The sequence below is a fragment of the Heptranchias perlo genome, unplaced genomic scaffold (genome assembly GCF_035084215.1).
Source record: "Heptranchias perlo isolate sHepPer1 unplaced genomic scaffold, sHepPer1.hap1 HAP1_SCAFFOLD_47, whole genome shotgun sequence".
Taxonomy (NCBI): Eukaryota; Metazoa; Chordata; class Chondrichthyes; order Hexanchiformes; family Hexanchidae; genus Heptranchias; species Heptranchias perlo.
In genome coordinates, this window is record NW_027139484.1 from 4,867,411 (window position 1) to 4,888,551 (window position 21,141).

At 46.2% G+C, this 21,141-nt stretch overlaps 1 protein-coding gene across 2 annotated transcripts in view; it reads left to right on the plus strand.

The window, feature by feature from the left end:
- The window catches only part of LOC137313324 (NACHT, LRR and PYD domains-containing protein 3-like), a 55,218-nt gene that overhangs the window by 11,477 nt on the left and 22,600 nt on the right, over nt 1-21,141 (plus strand). The window contains exons 2-6 of one of the 2 annotated variants that reach the window (XM_067979436.1): nt 500-2,273; nt 3,826-3,912; nt 4,081-4,251; nt 4,527-4,694; nt 4,867-7,426. In XM_067979436.1, coding sequence (XP_067835537.1) covers nt 500-2,273; nt 3,826-3,912; nt 4,081-4,251; nt 4,527-4,694; nt 4,867-4,954 — 2,288 coding nt within the window. In that variant the 3' untranslated portion in view covers nt 4,955-7,426. Of the gene's footprint in view, nt 1-499; nt 2,274-3,825; nt 3,913-4,080; nt 4,252-4,526; nt 4,695-4,866; nt 7,427-21,141 lie in introns of those variants that run through there. The other variant, XM_067979437.1, reaches the window with a different exon arrangement.

Genomic DNA, 21,141 nt, shown 5'->3' on the forward strand with positions numbered 1-21,141 from the left:
AATTTGCTAATAAGCCTATTTTGCGACACTTTATAAAACGCCTTTTGAAAGTCCATATCAACATCAATCGTATTGCACTCCTCAACGCAATCTGTCACCTCATTTAAAAACTCAATCAAGATAGTTAAACACGATTTACCTTTAACAATCGGTGCTGGCTTTGCTTAACTAATCCACACTTAATAAATTGAATACTAATTTTGTCCCGGATTATCGTTTCTAAAAGCTTCCCCACAACTGAGGTTAAACAATAGATTTCTGCCCATTTCAGTCTGTTCAGTACACACAGTATCCCAGATAACCTGCCCTAGACCTGATACAATAACAGTGGGACTTCTGTCCATTCACAGTCTGTCTCTCTCCCAGTGCCCACAATAATCAAGATAACTTGCCCAAGGACTGACGAAATGACACTGACGAGTAAAGTGATAATGAGAAGTTGTTACTTTTTTCAAAATAAATAACATTGAGAACCACTTTCTGTCTGTTCTCATTGAAGATGTTCAACAGAAACACAAGGAAACACTCCGGGTCCAAACTGAAACACTGAGAGTGAACACGATCCTAATAAAGGAGAAGGTTAAGATTTTCCAGCTGGTCACTCTATACACTGAGCTAACGGTCATTTCTACTGTTCGAGATCGGACACTTGTAGAACATGAACTGCTGGCAAGAGGCCGAGACCATGAAGAGTGGAGAGGGAAACATCTCCGGAGAGAACTGGAAAAAATCCGAACAGATCAATTGTTCCAGAGCAGTTTTTCTCAGAGAGGCAGTTTGTTCCAGAAAATGAAGAGTTTCTTCCAGCGATCCAGTTCTGGGAGTTCAGCAGCAGTGAGCGGAGTCGCGGGGATTGGAAAAACAACAATGGTACAAAAGATTGTTTATGACTGGGCCACTGGGAAAATATACCCACACTTTCAATTTGTTTTCAGTTTTAAATTCCGGGATTTGAACGCTATTAACTGTAGAATAAACCTGAGGAATCTGATACTGGATATGTATCCTTACTTTGGGAATATTCTGGGAGAGCTCTGGAAGACCCCAGTAGGATTACTGTTTATATTCGATGGTTTAGATGAATTCAAGGACAGTATCGATTTTGCTGACAATCGGAGAAATACAGAACCTCAGTACATGTGCACAGATCCTGAAGACTGGTGTGAAGTGTCTGACATTGTGTACAGTTTAATACAGCACCAGCTGCTCCCAGGATGTTCAGTGCTCGTGACCAGCCGCCCCACTGCATTACATTTATTGGAAAAGGCTGAGATCAGTGTCTGGGCTGAAATCCTGGGATTTGTTGGTGAAGAACGGAAGGAATATTTCAACAAGTTTTTTGAAGATCAGGCGGTGGCAGCAGCTGTTTTCAAACATGTGGAGGAGAACGAGATCCTGTACACCATGTGTTACAACCCTTCCTACTGCTGGATCCTCGGTCTGTCACTGGGTCCCTTCTTCACACAAAGAGACAGGAAACAGCAGCGAGTTCCCAAGACCATCACCCAACTATATTCCTACTATATTTACAACATTCTGAAAAACCATGGCCGAGAGATTGAATCCCCCCGTGATGTGTTACTGAAGATCGGTGAGATGGCCTTCACTGGAGTCTCCGAGAAGAAGATTGTGTTTAGAAATGGAGATTTGATCAAGAACAATCTGCAACCTTCCCAGTTCCTGTCTGGGTTCATGGTGGAACTTTTGGAGAGAGATGATTCTGCCCAGAGTATGGTTTACACATTCCCGCACCTCACCATCCAAGAGTTTGTAGCCGCACTCGCACAATTCCTGACTCCAGATCCAGGGGACATCCGGAAACTCCTCAGTGAAGCCCACAGCAAGGAAGATGGGCGATTTGAGATATTTCTCCGTTTTTTTGTTGGTCTCTCCTCCTCACGGTCAGCTCGGCCCCTGGAGGAGTTTCTGGGTCCATTTCTTCATCACACAATTTGTGGAGTGATTGACTGGGTGAAGGAAAAGGTTGAAGGAGAGATTGGAAACATAGGGAGAGAAACTCGTAAAACGGACCTCCTGAACACATTCCACTACCTGTTTGAGTCTCAGAATCAAACACTGGCTCGGGTCACAGTGGGATCTGTGGAAACACTTACATTGAGTGAATTGCGACTGACCCCGATTGACTGTGCGGTGCTGTCTCATGTCATTGGACTCTGCGATACTATAAAACACCTCAATCTGGAGAACTGCTCCATTCGGTATGAAGGACTCCAGCGGCTGGGACCCGCACTGCACAAATGCCAGGTGTTGAGGTAACTGTTCATTTGTCTCTAACTGTTAGACCAATTGTAGAACAGTCACGAATTATATTGTTGCTCCGTAATGAAGGGAAACAAACAGTTCAGATAAACCAGAGAGAAGCAGATTCAACACAAATATGACAAATGATAAGAGGATCGGTTAGTAATTTCCTAAGGACTCGAGAATCTAAAATGGATCCTTGTGAACAAGTCGGGATTTTACAGTCTTTATCGGATCAGTAAATACAGGTCACTGGAGGAGTCTGACAATTGAATTGCAATAAATAAAATTTATTGTAGTTTTTCTCACTGCCTGAGATACGTCCATTGAAGAGACTCCTTCTCACTGTTGCTTTCACGTAGACCGACAGTAACTGCAGCAGTCTGTGTGTCGGAGCATCCCACCCTCTTACCGAGGTGTGGGGACAAGTGACTGTCCCCGGACTGTCAACGTGTGTAGGAGAGGGAACCAGAAACACCGAACATTCAGTAACAAAGAGCAAAACACAGCTTTCGGGCAGTCAACCGCCAGTGGGCGAGCTGAGCTTTCCCCGCAGGACGGCGGTACGTTATCTTAACTCATCAATGACACAGCCCTTCACACTCTCCAATACATCCACCATCTCTTCACCCAGCTGGCAGCACTCGTGCCTCTGAGTCAGAAGGTCGTGGATTCAGGCCCCTCGCTCATTAATCCAGGCCGACACTTCAGTGGATTTGGGAACTAAAATATGCCGGTAAAAAGGTTGAAATCGAACGGGTTGTGGTATATTAGCCCAGCAGAACAAATACACACTGGGCAGCGGTGGGGCTTCACACACAGCCGGAGGCTCCTGGGTGAACCAGGGGCAGTGAACCCGGGAATTTCCCATAATCTGTCCCCTTGTGCGTGATGTCCTGCTCGGGGAGGGAACTTCAGAAAATTCCCCAAAAACGGTCGGGCCCGTTCCACCTGAAATAAATGTAGAGCCAGTTTAATGGGAATAAAGAGAGAGACTCCCCTCCCCTATAAACTAGGAGTACAGGGACATTTAAAACTTGTAACAGGACAGAATAAACTCTCCTTGATACATAAAGTCCTGTGGGACGCATTTTACAGCAGCCGTTAGCGCCTTTTCACAATATAACTCACTCCGAGATATTATACAGATTAATAAAATACTGCATAATGTACAGGTAATCGCCGCTTTATCATTTAATTCAGGGAAATCGCCCCATTCCCATAAAATCTGGGATTTAAGAAGCAGCAAAAATGAGACAAGTTTTCACAAACCTGACGGGACCGGTCACTGATCTCCAGGAGGGTAATTCTGATCATCGGGGAATGAGACCGGACTGAGGGACATTTAAAGGCTCCACACAGACAGCACGTTATTGAATAAATGCATTTACTGATAGTCCCTGAATATATGTGGCATTGAACAGAGCGAAATTCATTGTCAGTGACAGGGACATCTGGTTATTAATTTCCTGAAGATTTTTGTGTTTCCTGTAATATCAGAGAGAAATTGTGTCAGATCGGGGATTGAATTCAATGTGTTTCTCACTGTCTGTTTGTGTTTAGACTGGGGAGCAACAAACTGGGAGATTCAGGAGTGAAACTACTGTCTGCGGCTCTGAGGAACCCGAACTGTAAAATACAGGAACTGTGGTAAGTATCAGACTGTGTGAGGTTGTGCTTACAATAACCGGATGTCTAACACGGTATATTAATGTAAGTTTTAGTAATAATAATACAAATCAATACTGGGAATTTACTCTGATTCCTGTTATCTCTGCTTGCCTCTGTCTCTCTCCTCTGACTTTCTCTGATCTCCAGGTTATGGAATAACGACCTCACAGATTCTTGCACCGAGCATCTCGTCTCCGCTCTCAGGACAAACCGGTCATTGACGGTCCTGGATCTGAATTTCAATGGACTGGGAGATTCAGGAGTGAAATTACTGTCTGCGCTTCTGAGGAATCCGGACTGTAAAATACAGGAACTGGAGTAAGTACCAGACTGTGTGAGATTGTGATTATAATAACTGGATGTCTGACACTGTACATTATTATTATCATCAGTAATAGTGTTTTTAATAAACACTGTACATTATTATTAGTGTCAGTAATAGTGTGATTAATAAACACTGTACATTATTATTAGTATCAGTAATAGTGTTATTAATAAACACTGTACATTATTATTAGTAACAGTAATAGTGTTATTAATAAACACTGGGGATTTACCCTGATTCCTGTGATTTCTCTCTCTCTGATCCCCAGTCTGGATGGTGTCGGTCTCACAGATTCTTGTACCGAGGATCTCGTCTCCGCTCTCAGTACAAACCGGTCACTGACGGGTCTGTCCCTGGGATCAAACTCCTTCACAGACCGATCTGTCCCCGCTCTCCGCTCCCTCATACTGACCCGCAGGAGTCTGGAGTGGATCTGGTGAGTGTTTGCGTTAATGTTCAATCTAACAAATAAAATATCAATGGGATTCAGTCCCTTTTGTGGGTAATATTTGTCTGTAATTTTTATTGAAATGTTAACCCCAGTCTCCCTGTTATTTACACTATTGTTCAATCTGTTTATTTCCTGTTTAATCTTTAATCTGTTTCAGTCTGGTGGAGAATCAATTCAGTTCAAACGGAAAGAGACACCTGGAGTCGCTGCGGGAATCCAGACGCGGACTGAGAGTGGGAGTGTGAACATTTCAATTTATAACCATTCCTGGTCTCATGATATGAACATTTCAATTTATAACCATTCCTGGTCTCATGATATGAACATTTCAATTTATTACCATTCCTGGTCTCATTATATGAACATTTCAATTTATAACCATTCCAGGGCTCAATGTATGAACATTTCAATTGATAACCATTCCTGGTCTCATTATATGAACATTTCAATTTATAACCTTTCCTGGTCTCATTATATGAACATTTTTGGCCGATTCTCTGTCCCTCCCCTTTAACGGGCCGTGCTCCAGGTTTAAATCCTAACGGCCCTTTAACGGTTTCCAGCTCGAGCTGAGCGAGCGTCTTCTCCCATTGTGACGTCAGAGGCCCAGCGACAGGGTCACGAGACTCAGTCACCCGGTCCCACAGCGCTGATTCTGCCGGATATCCGGGGCTGGATGGTCACCAATGGGGCACTGGGTCAATGTACAGACAGGAAGGGCCCAGGGTGGGGCTCAGTCTGGGCTGCAGTGGGACACTGGGTCAATGTACAGACAGGAAGGGCCCATGGTGGGGCTCAGTCTGGGCTGCAGTGGGATACTGGGTCAATGCACAGACAGGAAGGACCCAGGGTGGGGCTCAGTCTGGGCTGCAGTGGGACACTGGGTCAATGTACAGACAGGAAGGGCCCAGGGTGGGGCTCAGTCTGGGCTGCAGTGGGACACTGGGTCAATGTACAGACAGGAAGGGCCCATGGTGGGGCTCAGTCTGGGCTGCAGTGAGACAATGGGTCAATGTACAGACAGGAAGGTCCCAGGGTGGAGCTCAGTCTGGCCTGCAGTGGGACACTGGGTCAATGTACAGAGAGGAAGGGACCAGGGTGGGGCTCAGTCTGGGCTGCAGTGGGACACTTGGTCAATGTACAGACAGGAAGGACCCAGGGTGGGGCTCAGTCTGGGCTGCAGTGGGACACTGGGTCAATGTACAGACAGGAAGGGCCCAGGGTGAGGCTCAGTCTGGGCTGCAGTGGGACAGTGGGTCAATGTACAGACAGGAAGGGCCCAGGGTAGGGCTCAGTCTGGGCTGCAGTGGGGCACTGGGTCAATGAACAGACAGGAAGGGCCCAGGGTGGGGCTCAGTCTGGGCTGCAGTGGGACACTGGGTCAATGTACAGACAGGAAGGGCCCAGGGTGAGGCTCAGTCTGGGCTGCAGTGGGACAGTGGGTCAATATACAGACAGGAAGGGCCCAGGGTGGGGCTCAGTCTGTGCTGCAGTGGGACACTGGGTCAATGTAAAGATAGGATTGTCCGAAGGTGGGGCTCAGTCTGGCTGCAGTGAGACACTGGGTCAATGTACAGACAGGAAGGGCCCAGGGTGGGGTTCAGTCTTGGCTGCAGTGGGACACTGGGTCAATGTACAGACAGGAAGGTCCCAGGGTGGGGCTCAGTCTGGGCTGCAGTGGGACACTGGGTCAATGTACAGACAGGAAGGGCCCAGGGTAGGGCTCATTCAGGGCTGCAGTGGGGCACTGGGTCAATGAACAGACAGGAAGGGCCCGGGGTGGGGCTCAGTCTGGGCTGCAGTGGGACACTGGGTCAATGTACAGACAGGAAGGGCCCAGGGTGAGGCTCAGTCTGGGCTGCAGTGGGACAGTGGGTCAATGTACAGACAGGAAGGGCCCAGGGTGGGGCTCAGTCTGGGCTGCAGTGGGACACTGGGTCAATGTAAAGATAGGATTGTCCGAAGGTGGGGTCAGTCTGGGCTGCAGTGAGACACTGGGTCAATGTACAGACAGGAAGGGCCCAGGGTGGGGTTCAGTCTGGGCTGCAGTGGGACACTGGGTCAATGTACAGACAGGAAGGGCACAGGGTGGGGCTCAGTCTGGGCTGCAGTGGGACACTGGGTCAATGTACAGACAGGAAGGGCCCAGCGGTGGGGTTCAGTCTTGGCTGCAGTCGGGCACTGGGTCAATGTACAGACAGCAAGGGCCCAGGGAGGGGCTCAGTCTGGGCTGCAGTGGGACACAGCTCAATGTACAGACAGGATTGTCCCAGGGTGGTGCTCAGTCTGGGCTGCAGTTGGACACTCGTTCAATGTACAGACATGAAGTGTTCCTGGTAATTAATGTCCCCATGTACAGTCTCTGTCCCTCCCAGTTATGAGTCGGACTCTGTAACAACTGACCCTCGAACCCTCCAAAATCTCTGTGCTCCTCCAGTTTTGGCCTCTTGCACATCCCCCACTCCCTTTGCTCCACGATTGCCGGCCGTGCCTTTCGCTGTCTCGGCCCTATTCTCTGGAATTCCCTCCATAAACCTCCCCGCCTCTCTCTCCTCCTTTAAGACTCTCCTTAAAACCTACCTCTTTGCCAAAGCTTTTGGTCACTTGTGCCAATACCTCCTTGTGTGGCTCGGTGTCACATGAATCGCTCCTGAGAAGCGCCCTGTGACGTTTTTCTGCTATAAAGGTGCAATATAAATGTAAGTTATTGAAAGTTACTTCAGCTCAGGCCTGGTCTCGTTATTTTTTTAAATGGTGTTAGTGTTTCAAATTATTGAGTAAAGGATCCTGGAAATTCCATCCTTCCTCCTCCAAGCAGCACCGCAGACGTGACTGTTTGGTCGAGTGAACTGTATGTGTTTATGTTTGTGTTGGGGGGAGGGGTCTTACTCGGAGGCTGGATATGCAGTTTGCACAAAATGGTGAGACGGACTGTGAGCAAAAGAGCTCAGCTGGGACCCCACAAAATGGCCTCCCGACATGCAAAACAAAATGACCGCCATGCACCTGCCGCAAAATGGCTGACGTGGACCGGCCGCAAAATCACAGAATGATCCATCACAAAAGGAAACCATTCGGCCCATCGTGCCATTGTCGACTCTATTAAAAAGCTAACCAGATAGTCCCATTACCCTGATCTTTCCCCGTGGCCAACACATTTTTCCTTTTCTAGTAATTATCTAATTCCCTTTTGAAAGTTACTTTTGAATCTGCTTCCACCTCCCTTTCAGGCAGTGAATTGCAGATCATTGCAACTCGCTGCATAAAAAATAATCCTCATGTCACCTCTCGCTTTTTGACAATTATTTTGAATCTGTGTCCTTTGGTTACCGACCCCCTGCCACTGGAAACAGTTTCTCCTTATTTACTCCATCAAAACCGACTCAACTCGCCGCTCTGTCCCCTCAAAGTTGTCGCATCTCCCCGAAACACAAGCATCATTTTGAAATTGTAACAAACCCTCGAAGCCCGTACAGGGGTTCACGTTTCCGACGTTAATCTCCTCTCGGCCCCTGTTTGTCTCACTCTGGGTTAACGTGTTTGTATAATATTGCAGGCCTGGCTACTTTAACCCCAGGCTTTAACCTGGTTAAATCACAACGGTCACAATCGAACAGGAACGTGTTAAACCGAGGCCCCAAAACCAGGGCACAGAATGGAAATTAAACCCCAGGGCAATAAACAGACCGATCTCATGTGGGCCCTGTTTGGGTGCAACCTGTGCAGGATCTCTGGCTCGGTCCCTTCTAGAGGAGGCCTCGGTCAGTCCCCTCTTCATGAGGCCGCATTCGGTACCCCCTGGAGGAGTCCTCGGTCAGTCCACTCTGTAGAGGAGGCTTCGGTTGGTCCCCTTTGGGGGATGGCTTAGTCGGTCCACTCTGGGGGAGGACTTGGTCAGGCGCTCTAAGGGAAGCCACCATCCATCCCCTCCAGGGAAGGAGGCCTTGGTCGGTCCCTTCTGGGGGTGTCATCCGTCACCCAGAGTGATCCCAGAGTTGAAGTCTTTATATTTAGACCACCTCAGCAACCCCCAACACAACAACAACAACAACAACAAACAAACAAACAAACGACGACGACGAGGACGTGAATTAGTGTGGTGGCCATCTTGGACAAAATTGCCCCAAGTACCGAAGCCACCTTGGACAAATCGCCAGCGAGTACGGCAGTCATCTTGTTCGAAATGCTGGCAAGTACCGCGCAGAGTGTCCCCAGTTACACCACAGCGACCCCGGAATGTCCCAGTGACCCCACAGTGAATCCAGAGTGCACCCAGTGATCCAAGAGTGCAACCAGTCACCCGTGATTGATCGCAGAGTGCATCCAGGGATCCCAGATTGCACCCAGAGTGATCCCAGAGTGCAGCCAGGGAATCCTGAGTGCAGCCAGGGACCTCAGATTGCACCCAATGATCCCACACTGTACTCAGTCACCCCAAGTTGATCCCAGTGTAGCAGTCTTTATATTTAGACTATCACCACAACAACTACAACAACAACAACTTGTATTTATAGTATATATATGATATATATATGTATATTTAAACACGGCGAACATGGCGGTAAGAATGGCAGCCATCTTGGAAAAAAATGGCGGCAAGCACAGCGGCCACCTTGGACAAAATTGCGGCAAATATGGTGGCCATCTTGGACAAAGTGACTGCAAGTGTGGCTGCCATCCTGCAAAAAATGGTGGCAGAGTGCACCCAGTTACCCTGGAGTGATGCCAGAGCGCACATAGGGATCCCAGATTGCACACCGTCTCACAAGAGTGATCCCAGGATGCACCCAATGATCCCAGAGAGCGCCCAGACACCCCAGAGTGATCACAGAATGGCAAACTTTTATATTTAGACCACGAACACAACTATTACTAGTACAACAACAACAACTTGAATTCATAATATATATATCATATATGCGTATTTACACAAGGCCAGCATGACAGCAAGTATGGCAGCCATCTTGGACAAAATGGGCACAAGTTTGGCGGCCCTCTGGGACAAATGGCGGCAAGTAAGGTGGCTATCTTGGACAAAATGGCGGCGATTACGGCAGCCATCTTGGATGCAGTAGCTGCAAGTAACTCACTGCAGTTCGACAGGAACAGGAGGAGGCCATTCAGCCCCTCATGGCTGTTACACAGGTACAGGTGGAGGCCATTCATCCCCTCGAACCTGTTATATAGGAAAAGGAGGATGCCATTCAGGTCCTCGAGCCAGTTACATCAGTACTGAGGCCGATCAGCCCCTCAAGCATGTCACATAGGAGCAGGAGGAGGCCATACGGACATTCGAGTCTATTATACTGGAACTGGAGGCCTACCAACCACTCAAGCCTGTCAGATAGCAACAGGAGGAGGCCATTCAGCCCGTCAAGCCTGTTACACAGGAACAGGACGAGGCCATTAAGATCGTCGAGCCTGTTACACAGGTACAGGAGGAGGCCATTCAGTCCTTTAAGCCTGTTTTGCAGGAACTGGAGGCCATTCAGCCCCTCTATCATGTTAAGTAGGAACTGGAGAAGGCTATTCATCCCCTCCAAACTGTTGCACAGAAACTGGAGGAGGCCATTCAGCCCCACGATCATGTTACATAGGAAGAGGAATGGAACATTCAGATCCTCGAGCCTGTTCCGCCATTCAATTAGATCATGGCTGATCTGTATCTTAACTCCATCTACCCGCCTTGGTTCCTTAATCCTTAATACCCTTGCCTAACAAAAATCTATCAATCACCATTTTGAAATTTCGTATTGACCCCCCGACTCAACAGACTTTTGTGGGCGAGAGTTCCATATTTCCACTACCCTGAGTGTGAAGAAGTGCTTCCTGACATCACCCCTGAACGGCCTAGCTCTAATTTTAAGGTTATGCCCCCTTGTTCTGGATTCCCCACCAGGGGAAATAGTTCCTCTCTATCTACCCTATCAATTCCTTTAATCATCTTAAATACCTCAATTAGATCACCCCTTAATCTTCTCTATGCAGCGGAATACAAGCCTAGTCAATGCAATCTGTCCTCATAATTTAACCCTTTAGCCCTGAACGACAGAACAGAAGTAGGGAAAATGCTGGAGTCTATTATAAAGGATGTGATATCAGAACACCTAGAAAATATCAACCGGATCAGACAAAGTCAACATGGATTTATGAAAAGGAAATCATGTGTGACAAACCTACTGGGTTTTTTTGAGGACGTAACTGCTAGAATAGATAAGGGAGAACCCAGTGGATGTGGTTTATTTGGATTTTCAGAAGGCTTTTGATAAAGTCCCACATAAGAGGTCAGTGTGCAAAATTAAAGCACATTGGATTGGTGGTAATATACTGGCATGGATTGAAAAATGATTAACAGACAGGAAACAGAGAGTTGGAATAAATGGGTCTTTTTCGGGGTAACAGGCAGTGACTCGTGTGTTACCGCAGGGATCGGTGCTTGGGGTCCAGCTATTCACAATATATATCAATGATTTGGATGAGGGAACCAAATGTAATATTTCCAAGTTGCTGACGACACAAAACTAGGTGGGATCGTGAGTTGTGAGGAGGATGCAAAGAGGCTTCAAGGCGATTTAGACAAGTTGAGTGAGTGGGCAAATACATGGCAGATGCAGTATAACGTGGATAAATGTGAAGTTAACCACTTCGGAAGGAAAAACAGAAAGGCAGAGTATTATTTAAATGGTGATACATTGGGAAATGTTGATGTACAAAGGGACCTGAGTGTCTTTGTACACCAGTCACTGAAAGCAAAAATGCAGGTGCAGCAAACGGTGTGCGGACGACACAGTGTGCTGAGTGTTCGGTAAGTGTGGGAGTTTAAGGGTTAATCTCTTTAAATCTAGTGCATATTGCTTCAACTGTTTAAGGTCAATTTAAAAGTTTAAATTTTTAAGTTTCTGTCAGGCTTCAGCAGAGAGCTGCTGTAGCAAGTTAATTGGTTAGCTAGATTCAACTGGTAATTGAAGGTGGGGCAGGCCTGACTCATCTGAGTCTCAACTCTAGAAATACAGGGGCCTGTCAGTGCGGACTGCATGGTGTGCGGACTACACAGTGTGCTGAGAGTTCGGTAAGTGTGGGAGTTTAAGGGTTAATCTCTTTAAATCGAGTGCATATTGCTTCAACTGTTTAAGGTCAATTTAAAAGTTTAAATGTTTAAGTTGCTGTCAGGCTTCAGCAGAGAGCTGCTGTAGCAAGTTAATTGGTGAGCTAGATTCAACTGGTACTTGAAGGTGGGGCAGGCCTGACTCATCTGAGTCTCAACTGTAGAAATACAGGGGCCTGTCACTGCGGACTGCACGGTGTGCGGACTACACAGTGTGCTGAGAGTTCGGTAAGTGTGGGAGTTTAAGGGTTAATCTCTTTAAATCTAGTGCATATTGCTTCAACTGTTTAAGGTCAATTTAAAAGTTTGATTTTTTAATTTCTGTCAGGCTTCAGCAGAGAGCTGCTGTAGCAAGTTAATTGGTTAGCTAGATTCAACTGGTACTTGAAGGTGGGGCCTGCCTGACTCATCTGAGTCTCAACTGTCGAAATACAGGGGCCTGTCACTGCGGACGACACAGTGTGCTGAGAGTTTGGTAAGTGTGGGAGTTCGGTGTAGTGGGGGAGGGAGGTGCTGCTTTGCCTTGCTTTTCCGAACTTTTCCCCAGAGCGGCAGTGTACCTGAGAGTAGAAGACTGAGATTGTGAAATAAAAGCAGCAGCAGACCTGCACCAAGAGACAACTACTGTGCAACATCACAGGTGAGGCAGGAGAGTCCGAGAGGTGAGCAGAGTATAAAAGGGGAGGCCGAGAGCGGGAAGAGAGTCTAGGAGTCTGAGGAAATTCATGGCAGCACAGCTCGCACCCGTGATATGCTCCTCCTGCACTATGTGGGAAGTCATGGACACTACCAGTTTCCCTGGCGACCATGTGTGCAGGAAGTGTGTCCAGCTGCAGCTACTGGCTAACCGTTTTTCGGAGCTGGAGCTGCGGGTGGACTCACTGTGGAGCATCCGCGATGCTGAGACTATCGTGGATAGCACGTTCAGTGAGGTGGTCACACCGCAGGTAAAGAATACGCAGGCAGAAAGGAAATGGGTGACCGCCAGGCAGATTAAAAGGACTAGGCAGGTAGAGCAGGAGTCCCCTGGGGCCATCTCCTTCTCAAACAGATATTCTGCTTTGGATACTGTTGGGGGAGATGGCTTATCAGGGGAAAGCAGCAAGAGCCAGGTTCGGGGCACCACGGGTGGCTCTGCTGCACAGGAGGGGAGGAAGAAGAGTGGCAGGGCTATAGTGATAGGGGATTCCATTGTAAGGGGAACAGATAGGCGTTGCTGCGGCCGCAAACGTGACTCCAGGATGGTATGTTGCCTCCCTGGTGCTCGGGTCAAGGATGTCACGGAGCAGCAGCAGGGCATTCTGGAGGGGGAGGGTGAACAGCCAGTAGTCGTGGTCCATATTGGTACCAGCGACATTGGTAAAAAAAAGGAATGAGGTCCTGCAAGGTGAATTTAAGGAGTTAGGAGATAAATTAAAAAGCAGGACTTCAAAGGTAGTGATCTCAGGATTACTACCGGTGCCACGTGCTAGTGAGTATAGGAACAGGAGAATAGACAGGATGAATGCGTGGCTGCAGGGATGGTGTAGGAGGGAGGGATTTAGATTCCTGGGACATTGGGACCGGTTCTGGGGAAGGTGGGACATGTACAAGCGTGACGGGTTACACCCGAGCAGGACCGGGACCAATGTCCTCGCGGGGGTGTTTGCTGGTGCTGTTGGGGAAGGTTTAAACTGGAATGGCAGGGGGATGGGAACCTGAGCGGGGAGTCAGAAGGGAATAAAGTTGAGAGCAGCAAGAGAGGGGAAGACCCAGGGGAAATCTACAATACGAATAGTACAAACAGTTGTTCAAGAACAAATGAAAGGGAAAAGCATAGAGCAGCGGAAAGAAAGTGTACTTTAGGCACTTTAGGCACGACAGATAAAATGAAAACTAGAAGGCGTAAGGCGATTAACCCAGCATCAAAGCTGTGACAGGGGGTTGGGAACGTGAGCAGCGAGACTGAGGAAAGCATATCAGGAAGGGACAGAAGGTATGGAGTAAAAGGTAAAGTGTTAAAAAAGGAAAAAGCAGGAACTAAGTGTCACAAAACATATTTGTAAGTTCTTCATCTGAATGCACGTAGCATTCGTAACAAAATGGACGAGTCAACGGCACAAATAACAACGTATGGGTATGATCTTGTGGCCATTACAGAAACATGGCTGCAGGGTGACAACGACTGGGAATTAAATATGCCAGGGTATTTAACAATCAGGAAGGACAGGCAGGAAGGAAGGGGAGGTGGGGTGGCTATGTTAATAAGGGAAGGAATCACTGTAATACAGACAAAAGATATTGGGACAAAGGATCAGGATAATGAAACAGTTTGGGTAGAGATAAGGAATAATAAGGGGCAAAAAACACTCGTGGGCGTAGTACATAGGCCTCCTAATAGTTGCAACTCTGCTGGAAGAAGTATTAATCAAGAAATAGTCGGGGCATGTAATAAGGGAACAGTTATAATTATGGGGGATTTTAACTATCATATTAACTGGACAAATCAAATTGGGCAGGGTAGCCTTGAGGAAGAGTTCATTGAGTGTATTAGGGATGGATTTCTTGAGCAGTATGTAACTGAACCAACAAGGGGGCAAGCAACCTTGGACCTGGTCCTGTGTAATGAGCCAGCATTAATTAATAATGTCCTAGTTAAGGATCCCCTTGGAATAAGTGACCATAATATGGTTACATTCCATATCCAATTAGAGGGTGAGAAGGTTGGTTCTGAAACAAGCGTACTGAGCTTGAATAAAGGAGACTATGATGGTATGAGAGCGGAATTGATTAAAGTAGACTGTGAAAATAGATTAAAGGGTAAGACGGTACATGAGCAGTGGTGTTCATTTAAGGAGTTATTTTAAAACTTTCAAAAAATATATATTCCACTGAGGAAAAAAGGGTGTAAAAGAAATGACAGCCATCCGTGGCCAAGTAAAGAAATTAAGGATAATATCCGACTAAAAACAAGGACATATAAGGTAGCCAAACTTAGTGGGAGGATAGAAGATTGGGAAGTCTTCAAAAGACAGCAAAAAGTAACAAAAGGATTGATTAAGAAAGGGAAGATAGATTATGAAAATAAATTAGCAAAAAATATAAAAACAGATAGCAAGAGTTTCTACAGTTGTATGAAAAGAAAAGGGGTGGCTAAGGCAAACGTAGGTCCCTTAGAGGATGAGACCGGGAAATTAATGGTGGGAAACATGGAGATGGCAAAAATGCTGAACAAATATTTTGTTTCAGTCTTTACGGTAGAGGACACTAAGAATATCCCAACACTGGAAAAACAGGGGGCTCTTGGGGGGGAGGAGCTAAATACGATTAAAATCACTAAGGAATTGGTACTCAATAAATTAATGGGACTCAAGGCGGTTAAATCCCCTGGACCTGATGGCTTACATCCGAGGGTCTTGAGGGAAGTGGCAGAAGGGATTGTGGATGCTTTGGTAATAATTTTCCAAAATTCTCTGGACTCGGCAAAGGTCCCGGCAGATTGGAAAACTGCCAATGTAACACCCTTATTTAAAAAGGGTAGTAGGCAGAAGGCTGGAAATTATAGACCAGTTAGCTTAACATCTGTGGTGGGTAAACTTTTGGAGTCTATTATTAAGGAGACAGTAGCAGAACATTTGGATAAACATAATTTAATCGGACCAAATCAGCATGGCTTTACAAAGGGGAAGTCATGTCTGACAAATTTGCTTGAGTTCTTTGAGGATATAACGTACAGGGTGGATAAAGGGGAACCAGTGGACGTAGTGTATTTGGACTTCCAGAAGGCATTCGACAAGGTGCCACATAAAAGATTATTGCTCAAGATAAATAATCACTGGATTGGGGGTAATATTCTGGCATGTGTGGAGGATTGGTTATCTAACAGGAAGCAGAGAGTTGGGAGAAATGGTACATTCTCGGACTGGCAACCTGCAGTCAGTGGTGTTCCGCAGGGGTCGGTGCTGGGTCCCCAACTCTTTACAATCTATATTAACGAGTTGGAGGAGGGGACCGAGGTTTGCAGATGATACAAAGATGGGAGGGAAAGTAGAAAGTGAGGAGGACATAAAAAACCAACAGAGGGATATAGACAGGCTGGGTGAGTGGGCGGAGATTTGGCAGATGCAATACAATATTGGAAAATGTGAGGTTATGCACTTTGGCAGGAAAAATCGGAGAGCAAGTTATTATCTTAATGGCGAGAAACTGGAAAGTACTGCAGTACAAAGGGATCTGGGGGTCCTAGTGCAAGAAAATCAAAAGGTTAGTTTGCAGGTGCAGCATGTGATCAAGAAGGCCAACGGAATGTTGGCTGTTATTGCTAGGGGGATAGAATATAAAAACAGGGAGGTATTGCTGCAGTTATATAAGGTATTGGTGAGACCGCACCTGGAATACTGCATACAGTTTTGGTCTCCATACTTAAGAAAATACATACTTGCTCTCTAGGCAGTACAAAGAAGGTTCACTCGGTTAATCCCGGGGATGAGGGGGTGGACATATGAGGAGAGGTTGAGTAGATTGGGACTCTACTCATTGGAGTTCAGAAGAATGAGAGGCGATCTTATTGAAACATATAAGATTGTGAAGGGGCTTGATCGGGTGGATGCGGTCATGATGTTCCCAAGGATGGGTGAAACTAGAACTAGGGGGCATAATCTTAGAATAAGGGGCTGCTCTTTCAAAACTGAGATGAGGAGAAACTTCTTCAGTCAGAGGGTAGTAGGTCTGTGGAATTTGCTGCCCCAGGAAGCTGTGGAAGCGACATCATTAAATAAATTTAAAACAGAAATAGACAGTTTCCTAGAAGTAAAGGGAATTAGGGGTTACGGGGAGCGGGCAGGAAATTGGACATTAATTTAGATTTGAGGTTAGGATCAGATCAGCCATGATCTTATGGAATGGCTGGCAGGCTCGAGGGGCCGATTGGCCTTCTCCTGCTCCTATTTCTTATGTTCTTATAAACAGTTAGGAAGGCGAATGGTATGTCGGCCTTCATTGCAAGAGGATTTGTGTGTAGGAGCAGGGATGTCTTATTGCAGTTATACAGGGCCTTGGTGAGACCACACCTGGAGTATTGCGTGCAGTTTTGGTCTCCTTACATAAGAAAGGATACACTTGCCATCGAGGGAATGCAGCGAAGGTTCATCAGACTGATACCTGGTATGGCAGCACTGTCGTATGTGTTCACTCGAGTTTAGAAGAATGAGAGGTGATCTAATTGAAACGTATGAAATTCTCACAGGGCTCGAGACTGGATGCAGGGAGGAAGTTTCCCCTGCCAAGAGGTCCAGAACGAGGGGCACAGTCTCAGAATACGGGGTAGGACATTTAGAACTGAGATGAGAAGAAATTTCTTCACTCAGAGTGTGGTGAACCCGTGGAATTCTCTACCACAGAAGAATGTGGAGGCCAAGTAACTGAATATGTATAAGAAGGAGCTAAATAGATTTCTAGACACAAAAGTCATCTCGGGGTATGGGGAGAGAGCGGGAATATGCTATTGAGATGGAAGATCAGCCAGGATGATATTAAATGGCTCGAATGGCCGAATGGCCAATTCCTGCTCCTATTTTCTATGTTACTGGATCAAACCTATTTATCTCTATTTGTGCCACTAATTAGTCGATCTTGTTCCGAATGCTTCATGCATTCAGATCAAGAGCGTTTAATTTTAACGTTTTACTATTTTCCCCTGATTTGACCTTATTCACTGAGGTACTATTCCCGTTACACTCTCTGTCCCTTCCTCACACACTCTGCTTAGCTTTAACCAAATCGCTACACTGCTCTCTGGACTTGACTTTCCTCTTCATATTTATAAATTTAACCTTACTTGAATCTTCCCCCGCCCTTTTTAGTTTAAAGCCCTATCTACCGCCCTAGTTATTCAGTCCTGTTTAAATGGAACCAGTTCCAACGGAACAGCTCCCTCTTTTCTCAGTACTGGTGCCAGTGCCCCATGAATTGAAACCTCAGTCTCCCACATCACTCTTTGAGCCACGCATTTAAATCTCTGATCTGTTTGACCCGATGCCAATATGGGCGTGGCTTAGTTAGTAATGCAGAGATTATTCCCGTTGTGGTTCTTCTCATTAATTCGGACCCTAGCTCCTTAAAGTCCCTCAGCAGAATCTCATTCCTAGCATTAGCTATGTCGTTGGTTCCTACGTGGACCACGAAAACTACATTCCATACCCCAACCCCCTCATGTTCCAAGTTCTTCTCCAGCCATGAGGAGATATCCTTAACCCTGACACCAGGCAGGAAACACAGCCTTCGGGACTCCTGGTCACGGCTGCAGAGAACAGTATGTATCCCACTGAGTATATTATCACGTAACACCAGCATATTTCTTTTAATTCCACCCCTCCGGAAATTGAATGGCCCCTTGCACCACGGTGCTCTGGTCAATTTGCCCTTCCTCCCTGCAATCTTTATTCTCATCCACACAGGCAACAAGCACCTCGTTCCTGTTGGACAAAGCAAATGATGAGACTCCTCCACCACTGCATCTGAGGTCCCCTTAACTGCCTGACTCGCAGTCACATCCTCCAGTCCCTGACCACTAGCTAAATCTAAACCACTACCTAACCTAAGGGGTGTGACTGCCGCCTGGGTCGAAGTATCCAGATAACTCACTCCTCCCTTATTCATCGCAATGTCTGCAACTCGGACTGCAGCTCAACAACTCTGAGCCGAAGTTCCTCGAGTTGCAGACACTTACTGCGAATGTGGATCCCTGGGATCACGCTGCTCTCCACAAACTCCCACATGCTGCAGTTACAGCACATCACCCGCCCTACGATCCCTACCTAACCTTGTTTTATTTATTTACTTCATTAAAGTCTTTATGTAATTAATTCACTTGGTTTATTTTGATAATTTTTTAATTAATTAATTGATCTAGTTTAAGTTAATAATTGAATAAAGTATTAGTAAGTTATAGGTCTCTAGTTTAAACCACTCCCCTAACTGAGAGAGCAAGAAAGTGTATCACTCACCAACCAGTCATCAAGCTGCTGTCCTCTGATTTGATCTGAGAAGCTCCTGTGACGTGCCTTATAATCACAGAATCATAGAAAATTTACGGCACAGAAGGAGGCCATTCGGCCCATCGTGTCCGTTGTGGCCGAAAATGAGCCATCCAGCCGAATCTCATTTTCCAGCAATTGGTCCGTAGCCATATAGGTTAAGGTACTTATTAAATGAGTTGACAAAATGAAATAAGTGCATTTATTGAAAACAAGAAAACATTAAGGTGAACCACGATTATTTTTTGGATTTGAAGATAATATGTTAAGCCATTAAAGAAAAAGCTTTATCTCAGTGAAATAGTTACACTTGTTAAAAACAATCAAAAAGTGACAAGCACAACGGAAATTTACTGGATTTGAAGATGAAATGTTAAGCCATTAAAGAAAAAACTTCATCTCAGCGAAATGAGTGCATTTGATGAAAAGAATGAAATAGTGACTCGAACCTTGGGAGGATTCATTACGTTAAAGGCGTTATATAAACGCATGTTGTTGATAATTGTAAAGTCTCCCACCATTTAATAAAGTAAGGATATGAGAGTAAGCTTTGAATCGCTAAAGCATCTATTGCTATACCTGATTCACCGTTCCCATCACCAGCCCAGATGCAGCCTCTCGAAAGGATGTTTATAGTGAGACTGAGGGTATATGACAGGGTTAAGCACAGAGCACCAGTGAGCAGGAGGAGCTTGAAATAATATATTTCTCCCGTTTGGAGGCCGAGGAACAACTGTCCTTGGCTGAGGGGCCCAAGGCCCCAGAGCTGAGGACGCCAGTCTTCAACAGAACTATGACTTGGCAGCACAGACCTAAAGGGCAGGCCGTGGAGACAGTCACCTCTCACATTCTGGAGATGACCGATCAGTTGGAGAAGTTCAAGATCTGCATTTGTAAGACAACGCAGGAGGTATGTAAGGCCATTCAGAGCACCCCGGACAATATGGCAGTCCAGGTGATTCCTGTTGCAACAAGGGATATGGTGGAGATTCTAAGGGCGTTCGTTACTTCTGGAGTGACAGTCATTACCGCCTCCATAGATTACTAGTCTGATGCCCTCAATAGCAGCATATTTCAGGCTTTCACAGCTTCACTGTAACAATTCGGTCAGTCTCACACTGACCTTCAGTCCAACCGAGCCCATTCCCAGCACCAGTGACCTGCAAGGAGTGGTTGCACATTTCACTGTTTCTGATGGCGTGGATAATGAGGTTGTGTCATTCCAGTGTGTGGTTCTGGACTGAACCCAGTATGCATTACACGCACAAGTGAGATGAGAGCAGAAACAGGTCCAAGTCCCATTGCTACTGCTGTGTTGGACCTGACATAAAATGACTGGGGGGAAGATAGTTTGCGTTACATTGATAACAGGAATAAAAGGCAAATGTTATATTCCTTATACCAAAATTTACCGAGGCACCCAGACATAAACAGTGTTTTGTTTATGGGGCAAAGTGTTGGACTATTCGAGTTGTGGAAATTGAGGACACTTTGAGCTGCTTGACAGATGGTCAGTGAGTTCAATCTGGAATGAACCTGCTGAGTGCCCCGGATCAGGTCGGAGGCTGGTGGCTGCACCCTGTGGATTATCAGGGATGAAATGTAACTTCAGTGGAGCTGAATTACAGTCGGTAGCGCATCGACCGCCTGTTTTACACACCGTGACTTCAATGCAAAGGAGAACTGAGTGGGGTGTATAATAGGCGGCCCATCCGCTACCGCCTGCGTTGTGCCCTGGTCGAAATATTGAATATCAGAGGTATTCAATATTTAGGAAGGACAGGCAAAAAGGGAAAGGAGGTGGTGTAGCGTTGTTAGTAAAGTTAGGAAATCAATGCAATAGTGAGGAAGCATATTGGCTCTGAAAATCACGATGTGGAATCTGTATGGATGGAGCTAAGGAACACCAAGGGGCAGAAAACGTTAGTGGGGGTTGTCTATAGGCCCCCAAACAGTAGTGGAAATGTAGGGGTGGGCATTAAACAGGAAATTAGAGAGCATGCAACAAGGGTACAACTATAATCATGGGTGACTTTAATATACAAAGAGATTTTTCAAACAAATTAGCAATAATACTGTTGGGGGTGGGGGGGAATTCCTGGAGTGTGTAAGTGATGGTTTTCAAAACCAATATGTTGAGGAACCAACTAGAGAAAAGGCGATCCTAGCCTGGCTATTGTGCAATGAGAAAGGATTAATTAACAATCTTGTTGTGCGGGATCCCTTAGGGAAGAGCGACCATAACATGATAGAATTCCTCATTCAGATCGAAAGTGAAGTAGTTGAATCCGAAACTAGGTTCCGGAATCTAAAT